This window comes from Halichoerus grypus, chromosome 1 (assembly GCF_964656455.1).
Source record: "Halichoerus grypus chromosome 1, mHalGry1.hap1.1, whole genome shotgun sequence".
NCBI lineage: Eukaryota > Metazoa > Chordata > Mammalia > Carnivora > Phocidae > Halichoerus > Halichoerus grypus.
In genome coordinates, this window is record NC_135712.1 from 2766394 (window position 1) to 2787897 (window position 21504).

Below are 21504 nucleotides of genomic sequence, written 5' to 3' on the forward strand. Positions count from 1 at the left end.
TCTGTTCTTTATATATTTTGGACACTAACCCTTTATCAGATGTGTTACTTGTAAATATCTTCTCCCATTCTGTAGGTTTCTTTTTAGTTTTGTTGATGGTTTCCTTTGCTGTGCAGAAGCTTTTTTTTCCTCTCTCTTTTTTTTAAGTAGGCTCCATGCTCAGGATGGAGCCCAGCGTGCAGCTTGAACTCACATCCCTGAGACCAAGACCTGAGCAGAGATCAAGAATCAGACACTTAATCGACTGAGCCACCTAGACACCCTGAGAAGCTTTTTATCTTGATGAAGTCCCACTAATTCATTTTTGCTTTTGTTTCCCTTGCCGCAGGAGACATACCAAGAAATATGTTATGGTCAATGTCTGACCACGAATTTAACCTAAAATTTTCTCCCAATTTGTTCATCATAACTTTTAACGCTATGTATTTAGCAGGTGCATATTTCACTTAGGTGTGCAAAATATGGACTTTCCTTATTTTTTCATAATTTAGGTAGATCTCTATTTGAGCTTCAATTCTACTTGGTGGTGAATGCTTATTTTTTGTAACAGCTTTTTTCAGTTATAATTGCTACACAATAAACTGCACACATTTAAGGCAAACGATTGATAAGTTTTAATGTAAAGATATACCTGTAAAATCATCACTGCAATAAAGAGAGTGAAGGTGGGCATCACCTCCAGGAGGTACCTGTGCTCCTTGGTGGTCCCTCCCTCCCACCCCTCTGCTCCCCTCTTCCCAGACAAATTCACCCCCTTTCTGCACTATAAATTGTTTTCATTTCCCACGGGTTTATATACCTGACATCGTATATCTTGTATTCTGTTTGCCTAGCTTCTCTCATTCAACGTGATTATTTTGAGATCCATCCATGTTACTATTGTGGACTAATAGTTGACTGCTTTTTATTGCTAAATAGTGTTCTGTGCTGTGGGTATACCACAATTGCTTTATTTATTCAGGTGTTGATAGACCTTTGGGTCGTCTCCAGGTTTTGGCTATTATACATGAAGCTGCTATAAACATTCTAGTATGTCTTTGCATGGACATATGCTCTTGCTTCTCTTGGGTAAATACCTGGGAGTGGAATGTTTGGGTGTGTGTAAGTGTATGCCACCATTTTGCACACCCCCGGGGCGGCTCGTCAGTGTTCAGCTGCTGTACATCCTCGTCGGCGCTTGTATGGTCTTTCTATTTAACTTTAGACACTCCAACAGGGGCATAGTGCTACCTTGCTGTGGCCTTAATTTGCATTTTTGTTATGACTGATGCTGAGCATCTTTTCATGTGCTCATTTCCTGTCCATGTATCTTCTCTGATAAGGTATCTTTTCATATCTTTCACCCATTTAAAAAAATTGGGTTGTTTTAATTGAGTATCGAGAGTTCTTTGTGTATTCTGGATACAAATCCAAATATTGGATACAAATGCAAATATTTTCTCCTGGTCTCTGGCTTGTCTTTCCATTTTCTTAAGGGCATCTTCAAAGAAAGTTGGAGGTTCATAATTTTTTTAATAAAGATTTATTTATATATTATTTTAGAGTAGGAGAGTGAGAGTGAGAGCAGGGGGAGGGGCAGAGGGAGAGAGAATCCCAAGCAGACTCCCCCTGGGCGCAGAGCCTGACGTGGACGTGGGACTCAGTCTCATGATTCTGAGATCATGACCTGAGCTGAAATCGAGTTGGACACTTAACCGAACTCAGCCCCCAGGAACCCCAGGGTCTTAATTTTGATGAAGTTTAACTTATTCTTTTTCTTTTATGAATTGTGCTTTTGGGGTAGAAATCTTTGCCAAACTCAAGTTCACAAATATTTTAAATTTGTTTTCCTTTAATAGTTCTATAATTCTGCATTTTACATTCAGGTCTCTGATCCATTTAGGATTACTATTGGCATGCGGCGAGAGGCGGGAGTCCCAGTTCTCGTGTTACGTAAGGCTGCCTGGTTGGTGTGACGCTGTTTGTTGTGAAGGCTCTTTTCTCCACTGGATGGCCTCTGCGTCTCTGTTGAAAATCATGACAGTGTGGGTGAGGGTGTGGTTTTTGGCTTGCTGTTCTGTTCCATGGATCCATTTTTGTATCATTATGCCAATACCATACTGCATAATAAATCTTTTTTTTTTTATTAAAGATTTTATTTATTTATTTGACATAGAGAGATAGAGACAGTGAGAGAGGGAACACAAGCAGGGGGAGTGGGAGAGGGAGAAGCAGGCTTCCCACAGAGCAGGGATCCTGATGCGGGGCTGGATCCCAGGACCCTGGGATCATGACCTGAGCCGAAGGCAGACGCTTAACGACTGAGCCACCCAGGCGCCCCTTATACTGCATAATAAATCTTAAAGTCAGGTACTGTTAATCTAATTTTTTCAAAGTTGTTTTGGCTATTTCTAAGTTCTTTTCATTTCCAGATAAATTGAGAATCAGCTTGTCACTTTCTACCAAAAAAAATCCTGTTGAGATTTTTATTGGGATTGTGTTGTATTGACATTTCATTTGGGGAGAATTGACATTTTAGCAATATTGCATCTTTCAATCCATGAACACGGTATATATGTTCGTTTATTTAGATATTATTGGGAGACAGGGGTCTGTCATGTTTCTTTACGTCTTAAGAGCAGAGGAACTGACCTCCTTTGTTCCCGGCTGTCTTTGCAAGGATGCTTGTATAGTGAGCAAAGGGTGGGTTTGTGTACATGCATGCAGCAAGGATAATGCTTCCCTCTAGGGCAGAGGTCAGGTAGGCTTACTACCCATTGTGAAAGATCTGGGGTTCCTCTTGTGTCATGCAACCCCCGGCTTGTGCGTGGCCCTGTGGAATTGGGTCTCACCGGACTGGCACAAGTGTGGATATGGCCGTTGCTGGTGAGTAGTGCAGTTCTTGGTCTTGGACTCTGGAGGCTGGTGCCTCTCCAGCCAGCGCCTGTGAAACTATAGCCTGCCGACCTCTCAGCTGGCAGGTAGGATCAGACCCGCATTGCGTGATAACTCCTACCCACCAGGGCTGGATGCTTCACCAAACAGCTTTTGTTCTCTTGAGAATGTGGACTGAGGGACCCATGGGATCAAAGCTGGGTCATGGGCCTGACCTATGAGATAACAATCCAGGCTGGTTGTCATGGGCACACAATGGACACCGTGCCTGTGGGAAGGGATGGGGTGGTGAGAGGGAAAGGCTAATTAGATGAGAGTACCTGATCCTTCTTGAGTGCCAGTCACTGTTTTAAGTGCTTTACATATAGTCACAGATTGATTTCTCTCGATACCATGATAAGGTAAGTATTATAATTTTTCTTTTATAGATGAGGCAGCTGGAGCACATAGGGGTGAAGTAACTCGCCCCAGGTTATAGACCCACTGAGTGGGAACCCTGAGAGTTGGGCTCCAGACCCCATCTCTTGGCCACCCTGTTGGACTGCTGCTTTGCAGGAAGCACCTCAGACATGAAGCCTTAGTCCTGGGTGACTTCCTGCCTTTGCCTGCCACTGGGTCGGCTTGGCTTGGCCTTGGAGATGGGTGTCCTGAATCCCTGTGCCTCTCTCTATTTAAGCTAGCTTGCAGCCAGTGATCCTTCAGCACCTTCTGCCAGCTGTTTACTTTCTCATCAAAACAGGGCCTTAGGCTAAATGTTCTCTAGAGCCTCTTTTAGCTCTGGTGCTCCAGAAATTGTCCACGGCTGAGTGAAAGTTGTCATGAGTCTCACTTTGTTTTGTACAGCCCTCTAGATCCAAGTAGCCCAAGAGTGTCAGTTCCTGACTCTCCCCAGAGATGGTGCTCTTTGACCAGGGTGGTGGTTCCTGCTTAAACTCTGGGTCACGCACAGTAGGGGACCGTGGTAAAGTTGCCTTAATACCATTTTTCCCCACTGTGGCATCGGGCTTCCTTGTCCAGAAGACAGTTGCTTGTTGTTTTGACACGGTGAGCACAGCCCAAACCCTAATAAATCTTTTGCAAGGTTATTTTGCCTGATACCTTTAGAGTTGTTATCACAGTCAAACAAAGACAAGGTCTAGTAAGCCCAGGATGTTTGACCTCTGAATTCTGTATGGAATTACTTCAGCTTAAAAATTGAAATTTGTTACGGAATTTGGTGCATATTTTAGGAGGGTGAATATATATTTTCTTATATAATAGGAAAATAGGAACAAAAATAGCCTCCTGAAAAGTAAGGTGTGTTTTTTGGTGCTCGACGGTGGTGGTGTGATTGTTTTCAGAATTCTAGACTCTTGTAACTGCTTAGAGCTAGGAGAGAATTGAAAACTGGCTTCTTGTACCCCTTTGCTTTTAGATAGATCTGCTTTATGAAATATACTAGAGAAATAAAGATCTCCTCTAGTTTTTAGAAGATCTAGGAAAAAAGATTTAATTACTTCTCTCAATAATGGGGTCCTACTTTTATCAGTTCTCGGTTGGGGGACTTGATGTATTTTAAAGCAGATCGACTTTGGACGCATTTGACTCAGATTAAAATTGCAGATTTTCTACTTGGGAATTCACCTACCCTTTTAGAATCCCACTTTTCTGATCTGCAAAATGAAGATTTCTACCTCAAGGGTCTTAGTGTATATTAACATGCAATCTGCCTGGGCCAGCACCTCACAGTCGGTGTTAAATAGGTGTCACTTTCCCTTTTTATGCCTCATCTAAATCTTTCATGCTGCAGTGAAAGCTCATTTTCTTTTATTTCCTTTGACCTAAAGGTGGCAAGTTGCTATCAAGTACCTGGACTTCTCGGATCCAGAGTACAGGACCAGTTGCTGTTAATCATCCCTGACTTAATAACTTCATTTCCTTTAACGTTTGTTGGATTTCATTTTCCTTCCCTTTGTTCAGCTGTGTGGCTGGCTTTTCCCCAGGCTTTCTCCACATTCTTAACATTCCTCTTAGGCTGCAGAACTAGCATAGAACGCCAGCGAATGGCTGACGAGGACAGGGTGTGTTGGGATGATGACCACATGTTATGTAAATGCTAAGGCAAACTAGTATTTTGATCACACTTCTAACTTTTTAGCTCTGTATTTCCTACCACGCTGACAGTGTTGGATAGGAAGGCTTTTGCCTCCCACCTCATAGTTACTCAGTTTGTCTAAGCAATGTGAGACATTGATAGTCCTACCAGGCCTCTGTCCTGGACTCCATACTCACATCTCCAGCTATCTACTTGCTATCTCCACACAGGTATCTGATAGACATTCAGACGTTTCCACGTGCACGACCCCTAGCAGGCATCCAGATGGCTCCACGTGGACATCTAATGGACACTGAGACTCAGTGTGTTCCGACTCCATTCCTAATCTTCCCCAAGCTGACCTCTTGTCATGGCCTTCCCATGACCACTCTATTTCGATTTCTTAGGCCTTTAAAAACCTTACAGTGAATCTCATCTCCTTTTCCTTTCACACCCACATCCAATCTGTTAGGAAATCTTGATGGCTCCACTTTGAAAATCTGTCCAGAATCTGACCACCATTTCCCACTCCCAGCTGGTTTTGAGCCTCCCTCATCTTTCCTTTACACAACTCCAGCAGCTTCCTCCAGATCTCCTTACTGTCCATCTTTGTAGGGCATGAATTGGAAGCCAAGGGTATGATGGAATGGATCCCAGACCAACTCTCCTTACTGAAAACAGTCAAAATGCTGAGTGAGATGTAAAAAAAATGTAAAAATTTGCTCCTCTGAGCTAGAAAAATGGTAATTGTATCCAAAGCCCATAAGCCAAGTGAAAGTGGGACGCGAGAGAAGTTAAGAGACCTGAGCTAATGCCTGCTTTGAGGACATTTGTCAAAATGACCTTCAGTTTCCACGGCCTCACAGAGTGTGGGGACAGGAAACAAAGACCAAGTCCCATCCCAGATGAGTAGCCCCGTAGGGACTCCCAAAGGCATTTACCAACATTGCAGGGGTAAACTGAGGATACTCCTCCAACCCTTGGGGACTGCAGGAAAATTGCTTTTAGGGGAGGTCATCAAGAGGACATGACTGCTGGCTGGACCTTGGCAACTGGAGGCTTCTCACCACCCCCCACCCCATCCTTGGAATGTGCATGCTGCTTGTCTTCCCTGCTCACACAAGCTGTCCCAAGGACATAGCCTTGAGATAGAGATGTGGTGTTGAGACCATTTTGATGGTATATATGACTGAACCCCACTTATGGCCTCTATGTAAACTTTCTTTTTTTGAAGATAGAAGTGTTTTTATGTATTTATTTTTTAATTTTTTAGAGTTTTATTTAAATTCTAGTCAGTTAACACAGTGTTATATTAGTTTCAGGTGGTACAAGGTAAGTGGTTCAGCACTTCCATACAACACCTGATGCTCATCACGACAGGTGCACTCCCTCATTCCCATCCCCTGTTTCACCCATCCCCCACCCTCCTCCCCTCTGCTGACCATCAGTGTGTTCTCTGTAGTTAAGAGTCTCTCTTTTTTTTGTCTTTGCTTGTTTGTTTCTTAAATTCTGCATATGAGTGAAATCGTATGGTATTTGTCTTTTTCTGAGACTGACTTATTTCACTTGGCATAATACTGTCTAGCTCCATCCATGTTGTTGCAAATGGCAAGATTTCTCTCTTTTTTATGGCTGAGTAATAGTCCATTGTGTATATACATATACCACATCTTTATCCATTCATCAGTGGATGCACACTTGGGCTGTTTCCATATTTTGGCTATTGTTGATAATGCTGCTATAAAATACATCAGGGTGTGTGTATCCCTCTGAATTAGTGTTTTTGTATTCTTTGGGTAAATAGCTAGTAGTGCAATTGCTGGATTGTAGGGTAGCTCTATTTTTAAGTTTTTTATTCTGGTGGGTGAGTGCGGGGACCCACAGGTCTTGTGGCTGGCTGAGACAAGCCTTGTGTGTACGTTCCCTTTGCTTATTAAACCTGCCAGTGGCCATCCTGGAGTGACCAGCCTTTTTCTGTGGTCTTTCCTTGCCCTCCATCTTCAGGGGCTGATCTCAGGTTACACCCAGTAAACTCCTAGGAGGTTGTGAACTAACAGTTGTCTGTTTGACCTTTGGTACTGAGTATAGTGGAGGAAGATCTCTTCTGAAAATTTACCACCCTAGGTTGGTGTTCATGCAGCTTTGAAGCCTTAATTCAGACCTCTTGGGTGGTCCTCATTTAGAGAACAATCTTTTCTGGAGAATTCTTTGACTTCAACTGAGTCCTTAAAAAATTGTTACAGCTAATGTTTTAAGAACCTGAGCTCACATATTAAAAATCATAAAAAGCATGGAAAACATCACTAGTGAAATAACAAATAATATAGACTTGTAGAAGTTTTCAGATATAAGAATTATTGGATCAGTATAAAATAAGTATGTTTAATATGTTTCAAGAAATAAAGGAAGGGATTACTATATGAGTAAAGAGTAAGAGATTATAGAAATGACCAGGCAGATCTGCAAAAGGGCCAAATAATATTTTTGGAGATAAACAGTGTAATGATTAGAATTATAAATTTATTAGACAGTTTAACAGCAGATTATACATAGTTGAAGAGATAATTAAATTGATACGGACATCTGTAGAAATTATCGAGAACGAAGCACAGAGAGAGATGGAAAATAGGAGCAGATAGGGTGTGGAGTGGAGATGAAGAATGTAACCCATGACCAGCCGGAGTTCTGGGAGGACAGCGGGTGAAAACCACATTTGTTTTGTTTGTTTGTTTGTTTGTTTTTAAAGATTTTATTTATTTATTTGACAGAGAGAAGAGAGCACAAGCAGGGGGAGCGGGAGAGGGAGAAACAGGCTTCCCGCTGAGCAGGGAGCCTGATGCGGGGCTCGATCCCAGGACCCTGGGATCATGACCTGAGCCGAAGGCAGACGCTTAACCACCTGAGCCACCCAGGCGCCCCTAGAAACCACATTTGAAGAGAGAATGGTTGAGAAGTTTGCCAAACTTGTTTACTTAATGTGGGAGGTCCACCTGCTTATAAGCAGGATGAATGAAAAGAGCTCTCTCCTTGGACACATTGTCATGAAAACCACAGAATCTTAAGGATAGAGATGGTCTTAGAGGCAGGTGGACAGCAAAGATGTGGCTTCAGGGGGTGGCACTTTGGATGCTAGTGGACCCCCCATGGTAACGATGTCCCATCTTATGCTGGGACAGAGTAGCTGCTGACCTGAGTGTGCATGGGTCCTCCCCCCACAGATATTCTTCACAGTAGGGGTGAGATGGACCTGAGACTGTCTCTATAGCCCTCCCCAGGGTGTACGTCAGGAAGAGTGTGGTCTCAGATGGCAAGTATGCGAGAGTGAGTGTGAGGGCCAGAGGGAGAAGCAAATGTGTGGGTAAGTCTAAGTAACGTGGACCGTAGGAAGGAAACAGAAAACCAAAGCGATGGGGTTAGAACACCAGGAGCAGGACAGCAGCGGGGCACTGGGTGGAGCGAGGCAGGTCTCTGCTTTATGAATGTGGTCCTGCCCAGGGTGGCGGAGGGCGGGGGCGGGGGCAGCAGGGACGGCTGACTCCAGACTTCGATGGCTTGGGTGCAGGTTAATGTGTAGATAATAGAAGCAGAACGTACACCCGTAAGTAGCATGAATACAGGCTAGACTGGAATGTTGAAAAGTAATTCAAAAGGTGGTGAGAGAGAGAAAACAAAAAACAATAGGATAAGAGAAGCGACCAGCCCAGGTGTGCGTGCAGTTACAGGAACTGTAAATGGGCCCCGTGACCCACTTAAAACATAGTAATGTCAGACTGTGTTCAAGACAGTCACTGACAAAATATATGTTTATAGTGATTCCAGCTAGGACTTGAGACTACATAAAGGTTGAGAGTAAAAGGAAAACATACCAGGCAGATTCTTATCAGTTCATCAGAAGGATATAACAATTGTGCATTTATATATATGCACTTCCTAATATAGTCTCAAAATAGAAGAAAAAACTATAGAGTTTTGGGTTATAAAGCAGGTCTCAACAAATTTCAGATGACCAGAATCATGTGGAGTATCTTCTTTGACCGCAGTACAGTGAAGCTGGAAATTAGTGACCAAAAAATTAGTAGAATCCCACATCTAGAAATTAAGTAACCCATAAGTAAAAGAAGAAATCATAATAGAAATTAGATATTTTGAACTGAACAATAAAGATATTACATATCAAATGGTGAAATGCATCTAAGTATTTAGTAGAAATTTTATTAGTTTAAGGAGGAAGGCAGAAAATTAATGAGCTCAACATGTACCATAAAGATTTTTTAAAAAGTTGAAACAACCCAAATACAGTACAAGGAGGAAAATAGAAAAGTAGAAATGAACAGGCTATTACTAGCAGGTTCCAGAGCAGGTTTGAGCTGGTGGTGGAAAGCATCAGCAGACTTCAGGCTGGACCAGCAGAGACCATCTGGTCTGAGGGATAGAAACAGAAAAGAGTGAAAAGAGTGCTGGGAGCTCAGAGGCCTGTGGAACACCGTGGAGCATACCAGTATGTGCAGAGTCCCTAAAGGAAATCCGAGAGAGAAAGGAAAAGAAAAAACTATTTGAAGAAATGTCTGAAAACTTCCTCACGTTGATGAAGAAGTCTATACATCTGAGAAGTACAGTGCACTCTAAGCGGGGTAAACACAGATTTACATCTAGACGTATCACAGTCGAACTGCTCATATTTGAGACAAAGAAAACATCTCGAAATCAGCAAGGAATCCACAACAAGATGAACAGCTCTCTGCTCTTCAGAAACAGTGGTCCTAATGCAGGGGGATGATCTGTCAAAGTTCTGAGAGTTAAGACTATAGCAAGAATTCTGTGTCCAGCTAAACTATTCTTCAAAAGTGGAGGTGAGCCACAAGCTGGATAAACGAAGACTGAGGCATTTTATTGCTAGCAGACCTTCTTTGCCAGAAAGGGAGTTCTTCAAGCTGGGAGAACACGACAGCAGGACATAGCCCCGATCCTTGCTGGGTGCTGCGTGGGACACACGGGGATGGCTGGGGTTTCAGAGCGGCTCTCTGTCCAAACTGCTGCCTGAGAGACTTGTAGCAAAAATTAGAGGTCTTCTCCCACTCCTGGGTATTTACTGAAAAGAACTAAAAACAGGATCTTGAAGAGCTACTTGTACATCCATATTCATGGCAGCGTGACTTACAAGAGCCGAGATACGGAGGCAACCAAATGGACAGAGGAGAGGTGGGGTACGCACAGTGGGACCTTGCTCGGCCACAGAACAGAAGGACACCCTGACCCCTGCGGCAACGTGGTTGAAGCTTGGGGACATGATGCTGAGTGAGCTAAGCCAGTCCCAGACCGATTCTGCAAGAGTCCATTCATAGGAGGTATGCAAAACAGTCACGCTCAGAAACCAAAAGTAGAATGCTGGGTGCCAGGGGCAGGGGAATGATTCACGGGAACACAGTGTCAGATTTACAAGATGAACAGAATCCTGGAGACAGACGGACGGTGGGGATGGTGGCACAAGAGTGTGTGAATGGACTTAGCACCACGGACCTGTACCCTTGAAAATGGTTAACAGGTAAGTTTTACCACAATAAAAAAATAAAACCTTTCAAGTGTCCGCTGTAGAAGTATAGTAAAACCACATGGGGAGATAGTTGTAGTAGATCATGGCCCAGAGAAAGTAGCTTCCCCAAACTGTGTAAACATGACCTGATTTGTATGAGGCATACATACGAGAAATGGCCTATTAAAAAACCCCACAACTTTGACTCCCGCTCATCTGTCCGTGTTTGCTGCTCCTGCCCGTCTTCGAAGGCTCGGCCCAGGTCCTGCCTCGTGGGAGCCTTCAGCTGCGGCCCTAGCCCACAGTGTGCTCGTGTTCCTTTGGTTTCCGTTTTACTTGGAGACAATTTAACATTTTCATGTTCTTTCGTTTCACAAATGCCAGTTATCTCCAACTAGACCTAAGGGTTTTTTTGGTAGGAACCAGATCTTAGTTTTCTTTGGAATTCCTGTGATCATAATCCTGCCTCTCCCAGTGCCCCTCAGCTGTGGCCTTGGGCCCATGAGCCATGGAAGCAGCCCTGCGCAGCCCAGCATCACTGGGAGCTGGGGTCTGGTTTCCCTCAGGCCATGGCTGCCCTGCCCTCGGGGCTCATCTTGCCTCCATCCAGGGTCTGCATTCCAGTTCTCCGCCAGCCTGAGTCCTAACTGGATCTCAGGCTCTTCTGAATCCATGCCACCTTTTGCCCAGCCTCTGGGGCTCTTTGCCATGGCCTGCAAGCAGTTAGCTACCCACATGTGGCCCAGCATCGTCAGCAGACCTCTCCTGTTCTGACACTCCTCAGGGTGAGCATACAGCCTAGACTGAGACTGGTGGTGGCCTGATTGGCCCCTGGGCTGGGAAAGTTAGCCCTAGACTTAGTTTCTTTGGGGCTATCACCCTGTTTGCCCGTTATGCTCCTGTCGTCTTCCCCTGGAGCAGGCCTTCTGCACGGGCCACCAGTCAGCGAGGGACCTAGGTGATGGTCTCCATGATGGGAGTGTGAGTGGATCAGGCCAGAGTCTTCCTTGCGGACTTTTCTGGCTAGAGCTGTGAAGAAGGCCACTCTGGGCCACGGAACTACTACTAGGCGCAAGTCTGTGCTGCCCGTGGCAGTGTTCCTGGAGGAAGGCCATCTGTGCTGTCCATCACTGAAGCCACGGTAGAGGTGCTGAGACTAGATGCCAGCAGGAATCCAGCAGTTGGTCCGCTTCATCCTGTCCTTCCAAGTCCTGGTTCTTTAGCTTTTTCTCAAATTTCAAGGTACTCTGGAAGTGTCTGTGAATCACTCATTTTGTTTTTCTTCAGTTAGTTCAAGCCTTGTTTTCCTTTCGGTCAGGGCCGTGTACCTCCCTCCTGCAGCCCACACCCTGATTCCACTTCCTCTTCTTCCATGACACCTGTCACCTTTGACAGAAAGCAGTTTCCCTCCTCATTCTTGGTGGTGGTTTGCTATCTGTCTTCCACACCAGAATGAAAGCTCTAGAGGGCAGGGATCTTGGTTTGCCTCGCAGATGGAACCCGGCACCTTTCACACGTAGGAGGTGCTCAAAAATACGTCTCAACTGAAGGAATGAAAGACCAGTTGGCGTGAAGCTGTACGTCGTCTCAGGGCTGAGGGCCCTGGTGTAAAATGTGGTTATACCCAGAGAAGACGGAGGGCTGGGTTGCGTGTCCCTGGGTTACGTACACAGAGGGGGGCTGAGAGGTTTGGAGGCTAGGGAAAGTTATTTTCTCTTGCAGTTTGTCTTTAAATGGTGACTTTTCTGGCATAAAAGTAGGTTACTAAAATGTGAAATCTGCTTCACTTTTAGTGGTTTGTTTTAATATAGGCCCCTAATACTAGAATAATTTTCATGATCATTCTTTCCGTATGAATTCTGTGTTCGTCTTTAAGAAAAGACATCACTGAATATTCTCCATCAGCTCACTAATGAGGGATCTGGTGCTTAGGGTTATTGCTCTTTTATCAGACTATGAAACCTCAGCGGATGAGATTGCTCACCTGATTTGCAGGCCTCCCAGCTGTGAACACTCTCTTGGTGACATTAGTTATGTAGCCTCTTGGAAGCCATTTATATTGAGAAGTCAAAAGAAACCCTTTAGAAGGTAAAAACTGGGGAGTTAGTGTTTACCGAATATTTGTTGGGTTATATTTCTTGGACACAAGTATAACATTGTAAGTGCTACAATTGTGGAGGAAAAGTTTGTGTCCCAAGGTCGTATGGTTCCAGTAGAGAGAGGTCCTGGCTGGACCAGCAGATACTGGGCCAGAGCGCCCTCTAGTCTTGCAGGCCTCACACCCCCAGCCGGAGTGTCCCAGCAGGCCACAGAGACCTATGTAGAGTAGAGCCATTGTCAGGGCACCAGATGCCATTGTGACTTCAACCCAGGAACAGCCCAGAAGGCAGGGACCCCCCACCCCCCAGCCCCTGCCAGTTTAATCTGGGAAGGTGCCCCTTAGAGCTCTGCTCACATTGCTGCGGGGTCCAGGGCTCTTCAAAGTCCTCTCTCATGCTGGGTCAGGTCCTAGCACTCTGAGATTACTGTCCCTTTCATGCATGCCATAAAACTGGGCACTGGGCGGGTCACAGTGTAACACAGTTCCCGGCCTGGTGCAGCTGGGATTCAGAACCACATCACCTTTCTTCTGTCATGTATTTGGTTGTGTCTACGTATCCAGGACTCTGTGGACAGCTTATCCAGCCCCTTTGTCTTCTTCCTTGTATCTAATTATTCAGGGCTTCAGTCTCCCTTTTATGGATCCTGTGACACAGAGAAAGAGATCCTAAACTCCAGTAAGGGCTTTTGTGGAAGAAAAAAAAGAAAGAAAGAAATCACCCACCTCCCCCTGTGCCCTGATAGTCACGCTTGGGTCTCTGTTCCTAAAGGTTGTAATTTAGTTGATTGGGAATGGGGCACAGGCTATCTGGGTGTTCACACCTGCCCAGTTCCCTTTAATGTGTGAGGCAAGTTGGAGCGTTAGTGTGCTGAGGCAGTCGTGCAATCCTGTGATCGTGTGAGTGATTGGTTTCAGCTTCAGGCCTTCATCTGGTCCGTGCATGGCCCCCATCTGTCCAGTCACTGGTCCACAGGTGGATGCAGGAGTGAAGTAGGTCCATCCAGACCCCAAGGATGGTGGAGAGGCTTCTCCCTCCCTGGAGAGGAACAAGGACGCACATTGTAGCTCAGCGTGAGGGAGGAAGGCAGCCTATAGGTGATTCTCTGGAGGGCAGGACGGAGAGAAGAACCAATCCAGGCCTGTGATGATGTAACCGAGCCACTGAATCCAGCCCGGCTTCTGCACTTGACAAGAGACGAAGGATTCTTACTGCTCCAGCCAGTTTGAGCTGCAGTCTTATACTTTCAGCTGAACTCTTCTGACGCACTGCTCTGTAGTAAATCCAGTAAAATTTCCTAAATCGGGCCCAGGTTTCTCCGTGTGCAGAATGAGGCACATACAGAAGGTGCACTAGTCGGAGGGAACATCTACGTTTGCCTGAAAACACACCCTGCCAGCACCGTCTTACCTGCTCTTCTGTTCTTGACGTGTGCAGTATGGAGTCAAATAGAGAAGTCCACAGAGCCTCTGCATGTGCGAAGTGGAGGTGGAAGGAAGAGGTGCAAATCCTACTTGTTAGTTGGGTCTTGAGCCAAGTTTGGTGAGCAGCCTGTGCTCCCGGTCTCCATCTGTAGAACAGTGACGTTGGCACGAGCTTCAGAGCGCCTACGAGAGCTCAGCCCTCGGACCTCGAGGGGCCAGCGCAGGACCTGGGTGGGGAGGCAGAGCCACACGGAGTCACCGGCATTTGTCCATTTTTGACCTATAATAATGGTAGCTGTTGTGGTCTCAAGAGTGAGTGGAAGTTGGGAATGAGGATGTCATCAGGATAATTAAAAGCATTATTTTGGCTTCAAATAACGTTCAGTGAAGTTTCTTTTTAAGCCCAGTTAGCTGTGTTTAACTTCATTTCACACGACAGTAAACAGCCAAAAAAGTAACTTACGTGTTTAATTTTCAAGACTATGCACAGAGTGCTTAACTCTTAGGAACATAGATCATAATTATGTCATTCTTTAAGAAGTTTAGCATCACTAGGGCAGGGCTGTCGTCTGTGAGGTTGGGTAGTGGAGGGTTGCCTTCTGTAGGATTTTTTTTTTTTTTAAGATTTTATTTATTTGTCAGGGGGAGAGGGAACACAGCAGAAGGAGAGGAAGAGGGAGAAGCAGACTCCCCGCGGAGCAGGGAGCCGATGCGGGGCTCCATCCCAGGACCCTGGGATCATGACCTGAGCCAAAGGCAGACGCTTCACCGACTGAGCCACTCGGGCACCCGCCTTCTGTATGATACTGTAAAATATGTGCGACTGGCTTAGTATTTAATCCCTGGTAACCCACGTCATGTTTGTGTTGTGAACAGCAAGGGAAGCCGATACGAATACAAGACCTTACCTGAGCGCTTGCTGCATGGCAGCCACTGACTTAGGCCCCTACTCCCCACATCTGCGTAGTCTCTCCAGCAGATCTGTTTTACACAGAAAGACACTAGGGCTCGTGGAGGTGTGGAGGCTCTCCAGGGCCCCACAACCAGGGAGTGAGGTGCTTTAGCAGAGCTGATTCAGATGCATGGTTGTGGGCAGGGTGAATGCTGTGGACAGTCACGAAGGTACAAAGCAAGTGGCAAACCCTCAACTTCTTGTCCACGTAGAAATGTAAGTCACTGAGCTCTGGGCCCAGGAGGACGGTGGCCCACATCCGATGTTGCTATCCTTACATGAAATTGGACATGGGAATCTGGAAATGACTTTTGAGTTATGACGTAAATCCCCCTAGGACCTGCCACTGGCTTTCAGTCTGCCCTAATTTTGGCTGCTCTTTCAACTGTGGAGAGGAGAAAAGCTGCTTTTAGGGATTTTCCTCCACAGCGGGATCCTAACAGTCCATTCAGCGGAGGTGCGCTTCTCACTTGTTTGGCGGGGTCACTTGACAGCAGTGTTTCATTTTCTTTTGGCCCGAAGAGATTTTCCCTATGGTAGAACTGCGGTGATACGTGTGGAAGCACTGGCAAGTGCCCGTTGTGTTTACCACCGTCATTGGGGAGGCGTCGGGCCTTCTGGAGCCCGCACCGCAGTTGTCCTGCAGCAGTCGGGTGGTGGCCGTTCCTCCCATCTTGCCGCTGGAGACCTGCAGCATTTTCTCCAGTTCCTGAAAGAGTCTAGAGCCCAGAGGAAGGGTGTAGTTCTCATGGCAGGCTTAGGACTTCTCCATGGAAACGCACAGGCTTTGAACTAAGTTGGGAAGGGCCGGAGCCACAGCCCCGAGGAGGGTGAGGTGGGCACGCATGCGGACGAGGCGTTACAGGTCCGTGTGCTATGACCTCTGTCTGTGGCTGACTGCCTGTGACCAGGGTTGTGTTATAAATACAGGGTAGCATTTGAAAAATACCAAATCCTAGAGGTCTAGACAGTTTGAGTTCCAATTGTTAAATCAGAAGCAAATACGAACAGTCTGTTTTAAAAGCATAGTGGGAACTCCGTTAGAAGCAAGGAAGGGGAAGGAAGGCCTCATGCGCTCCTGCATTTCTGCTCCCCTCCAGTGCACCATGGGCCCTTCAGGCCCAGGAGCAGACGGAGTAGAGAGGCCTGCCAGAGCTCTGTGTGTCTGCCCACTGGTCTGGCCGGCCCTCCTCAGCACCCCTAAGCAGGAGAGGAGAGGCAGCGGCTCTGATTCGGCCACATTCCAGCAGTCCCAAGGGTGAGGCGAGGCAGTGGGGACTGAGCTCTGTTCGGCGGATTGCTGGCTTCGTCCTCAATTCTTGTAACTGTGGGATCCTCGAGGGATGGGTGTGTGTATGTTGGGGTGCAGGAGGATTAAGAACCATTGCTCTCAAGGTAAAGACCCAACCTGCAGATCTATTGGGTGTCTTCAGAGCAGGCAGCTAGGGTGTGCCAGCTGATGGATAGGATGCTAGATTGGTTTCTGTCAGATCTCCATGCTGAATAGATTGATGGCTTGAAAGGGCATGGCAAAGTGACTGCAGTGTTTTCCAGGGGAAGGCTTGGTGATGGCAGTCTGCTAAGAAACCTGCCGGCCCATGGTCTGGGCCTCCTCCCTCTTTGAGGGCCCAGGAATGCTCTGGATAATGAAAGGCTGCCTTGGGGTGTACTCAGTCACAGAAACTGAGGTTTGCAGGACAAGGGTGCTAATGGAGTCCTTGATCTCAGGGCAGTCACTGCTAGTGACTAGGACCCTTTTGTCCCCATCCAGAACACCTTCCTCATTTCTGACTCTGTAGCAAACCAAACAACCCATTGCAGAGTTGCCTCGAAAGCATGGGAACCAGAGCCAAGGGAAGGACGTGCAGAGTGTGTAGGCAGATGACCTGAGAAGCCTGGGGGGTCTCCTTTGTCCCTCAGCATGGCGCTTGGCTCCAGTGCTAGGCCTGTATCCTGTGCCTCCTAAGCACGCTCCTCGGCACTGCCTCTCTGTGACCTCTTGCCCTGCACGAGCCCAGACAGCCCTCCAGTCACACAGTCTGCCTCACCCGGGAGGTCATGCCGTCTGCCCTGTCCCTGCTCCACACACAGCCGTGACCTGTGGTTTGAAGCCCATCGTGTCCGATCGGCATCTCTCAGATGAATGAAGGAGATTGGTCTGGCCTCTGGAGACTGCAGCAAGTTTTTCAACCTTCTAGCCACGTATTTGCAATTAAGTTCCTAATTTATACATTTGAAGGACATGGGTTTACCTCCTTTCGCCCTGAAAAGCCAACCTGGTGTCCCCTGCTCTGCACATTGCACAGCCAGTTTGTGGTGTGCTTGAGTGTGCAGGAGCCCAGAACATGTGGAGTGGGCTGTGGTCGCCCGCCCATCTGTCATGTGGAGCAGCGGCTTTCAGAAAATGATTTTTCTAGGACCACTGTGCCAGCAAGTCGGGGAGCCAGGATCAAACACATGCAGGGGTGTGACCGGTGACTTCTGGAGAAAATGCTCACTCTTACATTCACTCTCTGTGGATTCATTTCATTTTTTCCCCTGCACATCAGTGAGCTCACGAGTAACCAGGCACACTGCTGGTGTCCTGGAGTGGGTGGGGAAGGCTGGGCTTCAGAGTTGCTCTAGTGAGGGGCGGCTGGGCCAGGGCATCATATGAGTTTGAGAGAGGAGAAGCAAGACAGACTGAGAGGCTGAAGAGCTAGGGATGGAAGGAGTGAGGTCTGTAGTAGTAGAAGATAGGAGAGGAGCGAACTAGCTGTGGGGAGAGGCAGCCAACCAAGCAGAGGAGTGTCTGTGAATGCATTTAAAGCAGAGGAGTGGCACAGAATTTCATTGGGTGTGAGAGACCTTGTGGGTCTTCTAGGGTCTGCATTTGTATCAGGTGACCTCTTGAGGATCCCTGGATTGTTTGCAATGAAGAATATGTTTATGCATCTTTATGTTTTAAATATATGTGAATTTATTATGAAATATGAAATTATTAGCCATGGCTAATATTGTATACAACATAATGTAGTATATAAAGTATTTCTGACTTCTGGGGACCTGTGACACCATCCATTTATTTGTTTGTGACACCACCTTACTCTTTGATATGTTGTATGGCACATGTTCTAATTTAGATTGGCTTATTTAATTTCCAAATATTTGAGGATCTTCCATATATTTTTTTATTATTTTTTTTAAGTAGGCTCCATGCCCAGTGTGGAGCCCAATGCAGGGCTTGAACTCACGACCCTGAGATTAAGACCCCAACTGGAGCTGAACCACCACGAGTCCCTATTTTATTTGAATTCTAATTTATTTCCACTGTGGTCAGAGAACATACTATGTATGATTCCAATTCTTCTAAATTTATTGAGACTGTTTTATAGCCCCAAATATAGTCTATCTTGTAAATGTTTCACATGCACTTGAAAAAAATGTGTGTTCTTCTGTTATTGGGTGGCATTTTGTATAACTGTCAGTGCTTTGAAGGTGGTTGATGCTGCTGCTGAGGTCTTCTCTATCCTTCCTGGTTTTCTGTCTACTTATCCTGTCAGTTATCAGGAGAGGGATGTCAAAATCTGTGACCATCTCTGTGGATTTCGTTTTCCTTTCACTTCTCTCAGTTTTCACTTCATGTGTTTTGCAGCTCTGTTAGTAGGCGCATACATGTTTAAGGCTGTTATGTCTGCTTAAGGAATTGATCATTACACAGTATCCTTCCTTATCGCTGGTCATGATCCCTCCTCTGAATTCCACTTTGTTGAGGTCAGTACAGCCACTGCAGCTTTCTTCTCATTAGTATTAACATATCTATTTATATGTATGTATATACAAAATACACATGTAAAAGTACATAATATATATTAAGTGTATATATACATCAAAAACATATTTCCATTTTTTTAACCTACCCTGCCTTTATATTTAATGTGACTTCCTTGTGTTGACCTTAAAAATAAAACTGCCAGTTAACTTACCAGCAAGAACGGGTTTATCTGGGAATGACAGAATTGCAGCCCACAAGCAGCTAGCTAAGGCAACACCGTAGACAAGTCAGGAGAGCAGAGTAGAGGAGGCTCTTTATTATAGAGGATGGGAGCGGGTGGGGGCTCGGGCTGTTGTAAACAGAAAGCACAGCAGCCAGTAGGAGCTCTGGTTCCATTCCTTGCCCGGCGCTTCCTTACACCCTCTATCCTCCGTGCTCAGTAAAAACTCTGGGATGGCCGTGTGCTCTTGGTTACTGACAAGAGAATGCGACTACCTTACTTGGCACAGCCTGGCAGTTTGGGAGTATCACATCTGGTATTCATATCCTGGCCTTCTGACTACCAACCCTCTGCCTGAGCTTGTGTGTTTTCTCCTGGGCCATGCTGAATCTATAAACTCCACCGACATGGAATGTGAAATGTAGAAATTATGTGTTGCCTTCATTTAATAGACACTATGCCATTCTGAGAATTCTGTGTTTGCCAGGGGTATTTCTGTTATGCTTATTGACATCTGCTTATTTTAATGTATTTTGACATGTGTTGAAGTGGGACTAATTCGGTTGTGGCTCATGCTCTGCCTGTGTATTAGAGCTGATCCATCTGCCATGCAAGAGTATTTTAGAAAAGGAGCAAATTCCTACTTGGGCTAAGTAACACCTTTCCCACTTCCCTCTGTGTGTGATCTGTTGTCTAAAGTGTCATGTTGAAAAAGTTGAGGAGTGATTTTGGAAAGAGGGAAGTGAGGAATCTGTTGCTGGAGTGTAATTCAGAAACAGATGAGCTAATGGAAGAAGCCAAGATGTTCACATCCATTATGAGGGCATTTTAATTCATAAAGGTTGAAATTATAATATCTCTTTGGATTTTTAAGGAAAAACTTAGAAGTAAATAAAGTAGCCTACTACATAAAGTTCTCCTAATCCACCTCAGAGTCATCTAATGGTTGATGCATTAGGTTCCCAGATCTTTAAAATCCACTTGTCTAGTGGGAGCCTCTCCAGATGCCCCATCCCCACATCTGATCATTCCTCCTTGAGTGTCCCGTGGTAAATATTACAAATGGAGTTATCTTTGCACTTTCTGATCTCGTGCTTATTAACGGCCTGGAACTATTTTAAGAAAAGATCTCTAGGTAAGAGAGACTAGAGGTTGTATTTCTTTGTCTCCCATAAATATGTGTTGGGCTCAGCGTCCCATCTGTAGTCCCTGCTGCTGAACTGGGGGTTTACCTGCCCCCGTGGCAGCTGGTGCCCCGGGCCGGGCTTCCTGCAGCTTGCAGCCCTCGGGCAGCTCACTTACTACAGGTATTCACTGAGCTCTGAGCCGTCTGAGGAACTGCAGGTTCAGAAGTGAACAAGACGGAATTCTTTCCCATGGAACTTAGGTGGAGAGACTCCATGACAAACAGAATGGCATATGTCATTTGACACGGATAAGGGCGGGGCAGCACGAGGGGCTCGCCGGTGATGGGGCGGGGCTGCTCTCCAGGGATTTGAGCGAGGCCTGCATGAACTGCAGGGGTCTGAGGGCAGAGCCTCACCGCCAAGGAAGGGCAGTGAGAAGGCCCTGTGGCAGCCACGGGCGAGGAGAATGTGGGAGTGGAAAAGGCTGGCGAGGGTTGGGGAGCGTCAGGAGACCCAGAAGGAGCTTGAGAAACTGCCCGTCAGACCAGGGCCTGCCCCTGCTCAGAGCACTGCCCAAGGTCTTAACAGCTGTCTCCAGGCCTTGACAGTTTCAGTGCAGGAGGAAGAGAAGGAGGGAGCACAAAGAAGCGAGACGAGGTGGGAGGAAAACCAGGAGGATGTGGTGTCCTTGAGGCCCAGGGAAGGCACCGTTGCCCGATGCAGCAAGCCACTGTGCCATGAGCTCCCGAGCTAGCAAGCCATAGTAGATGGTAGGCTGGGGAGGCAAGGGGCTCAGCTGTGTGGGTGTTGGGTGGGTTAGGGGGCTAAAGCCCAGCTGCTCGGTCCCTCCCCTTGGTCAGTGGTGCATGGACAAAGCTCAGATAAGCTGCCGGTTCAGTGCGGCATGACCATTTAAATATACACTCAGCATTGGACACCTCCCCAGGACGTGGGGTCAGAATCTAAGGCAGCGACACTGATGTTTGCGTATGGCTCACAGATGGGCTCTGAAGGCAGTTCCAGGAGAGGCTCCAATGATGTTCTGGGCAGTGGCGGTGTCGTTGGAATGAAGATGTAGTCTTCATCCCTGACTGCTTTGGTGGCAGGTCCAGAACTCTGATGGAAGGGTTCCTCTCACCACTGGAAGTGCCCGGAAGACCCCCACCCCTGGCTGTTTCTATTTCCTACATCGGCCACCTGGTAGGACCCTCCAGGCTGAAGAGCTCTTTCCTGGAGCAGGGGCATGGGCAGCTGCCGACCCCCACCCTCTTCTGCCAGAGCAAACTGTTGATGGGGAGACCAGTTTGCTTCTGTTTGTTTTTTTTTTTTAAAGATTTTATTTATTTATTTGAGACAGAGAGAGAGAGCACATGAGAGGGGTGAGGGTCAGAGGGAGAAGCAGGCTCCCTGCCGAGCAGGGAGCCCGATGCGGGACTCGATCCAGGGACTC

The 21504-nt window shown here is 46.6% G+C and overlaps 1 protein-coding gene across 4 annotated transcripts in view; it reads left to right on the top strand.

Annotated features, from left to right (window-relative positions):
* The window catches only part of HSF2BP (heat shock transcription factor 2 binding protein), a 98357-nt gene that overhangs the window by 61834 nt on the left and 15019 nt on the right, over positions 1–21504 (top strand). For 3 of the 4 annotated variants that reach the window (XM_078068758.1, XM_078068788.1, XM_078068878.1), the window contains one exon: positions 1883–2178. The exons of the other annotated variant lie outside the window; for it this stretch is intronic. In XM_078068758.1, the coding sequence (XP_077924884.1) occupies positions 1883–2163 (281 nt within the window). In that variant the 3' untranslated portion in view covers positions 2164–2178. Of the gene's footprint in view, positions 1–1882; positions 2179–21504 lie in introns of those variants that run through there. 4 annotated transcript variants of the gene reach the window in all.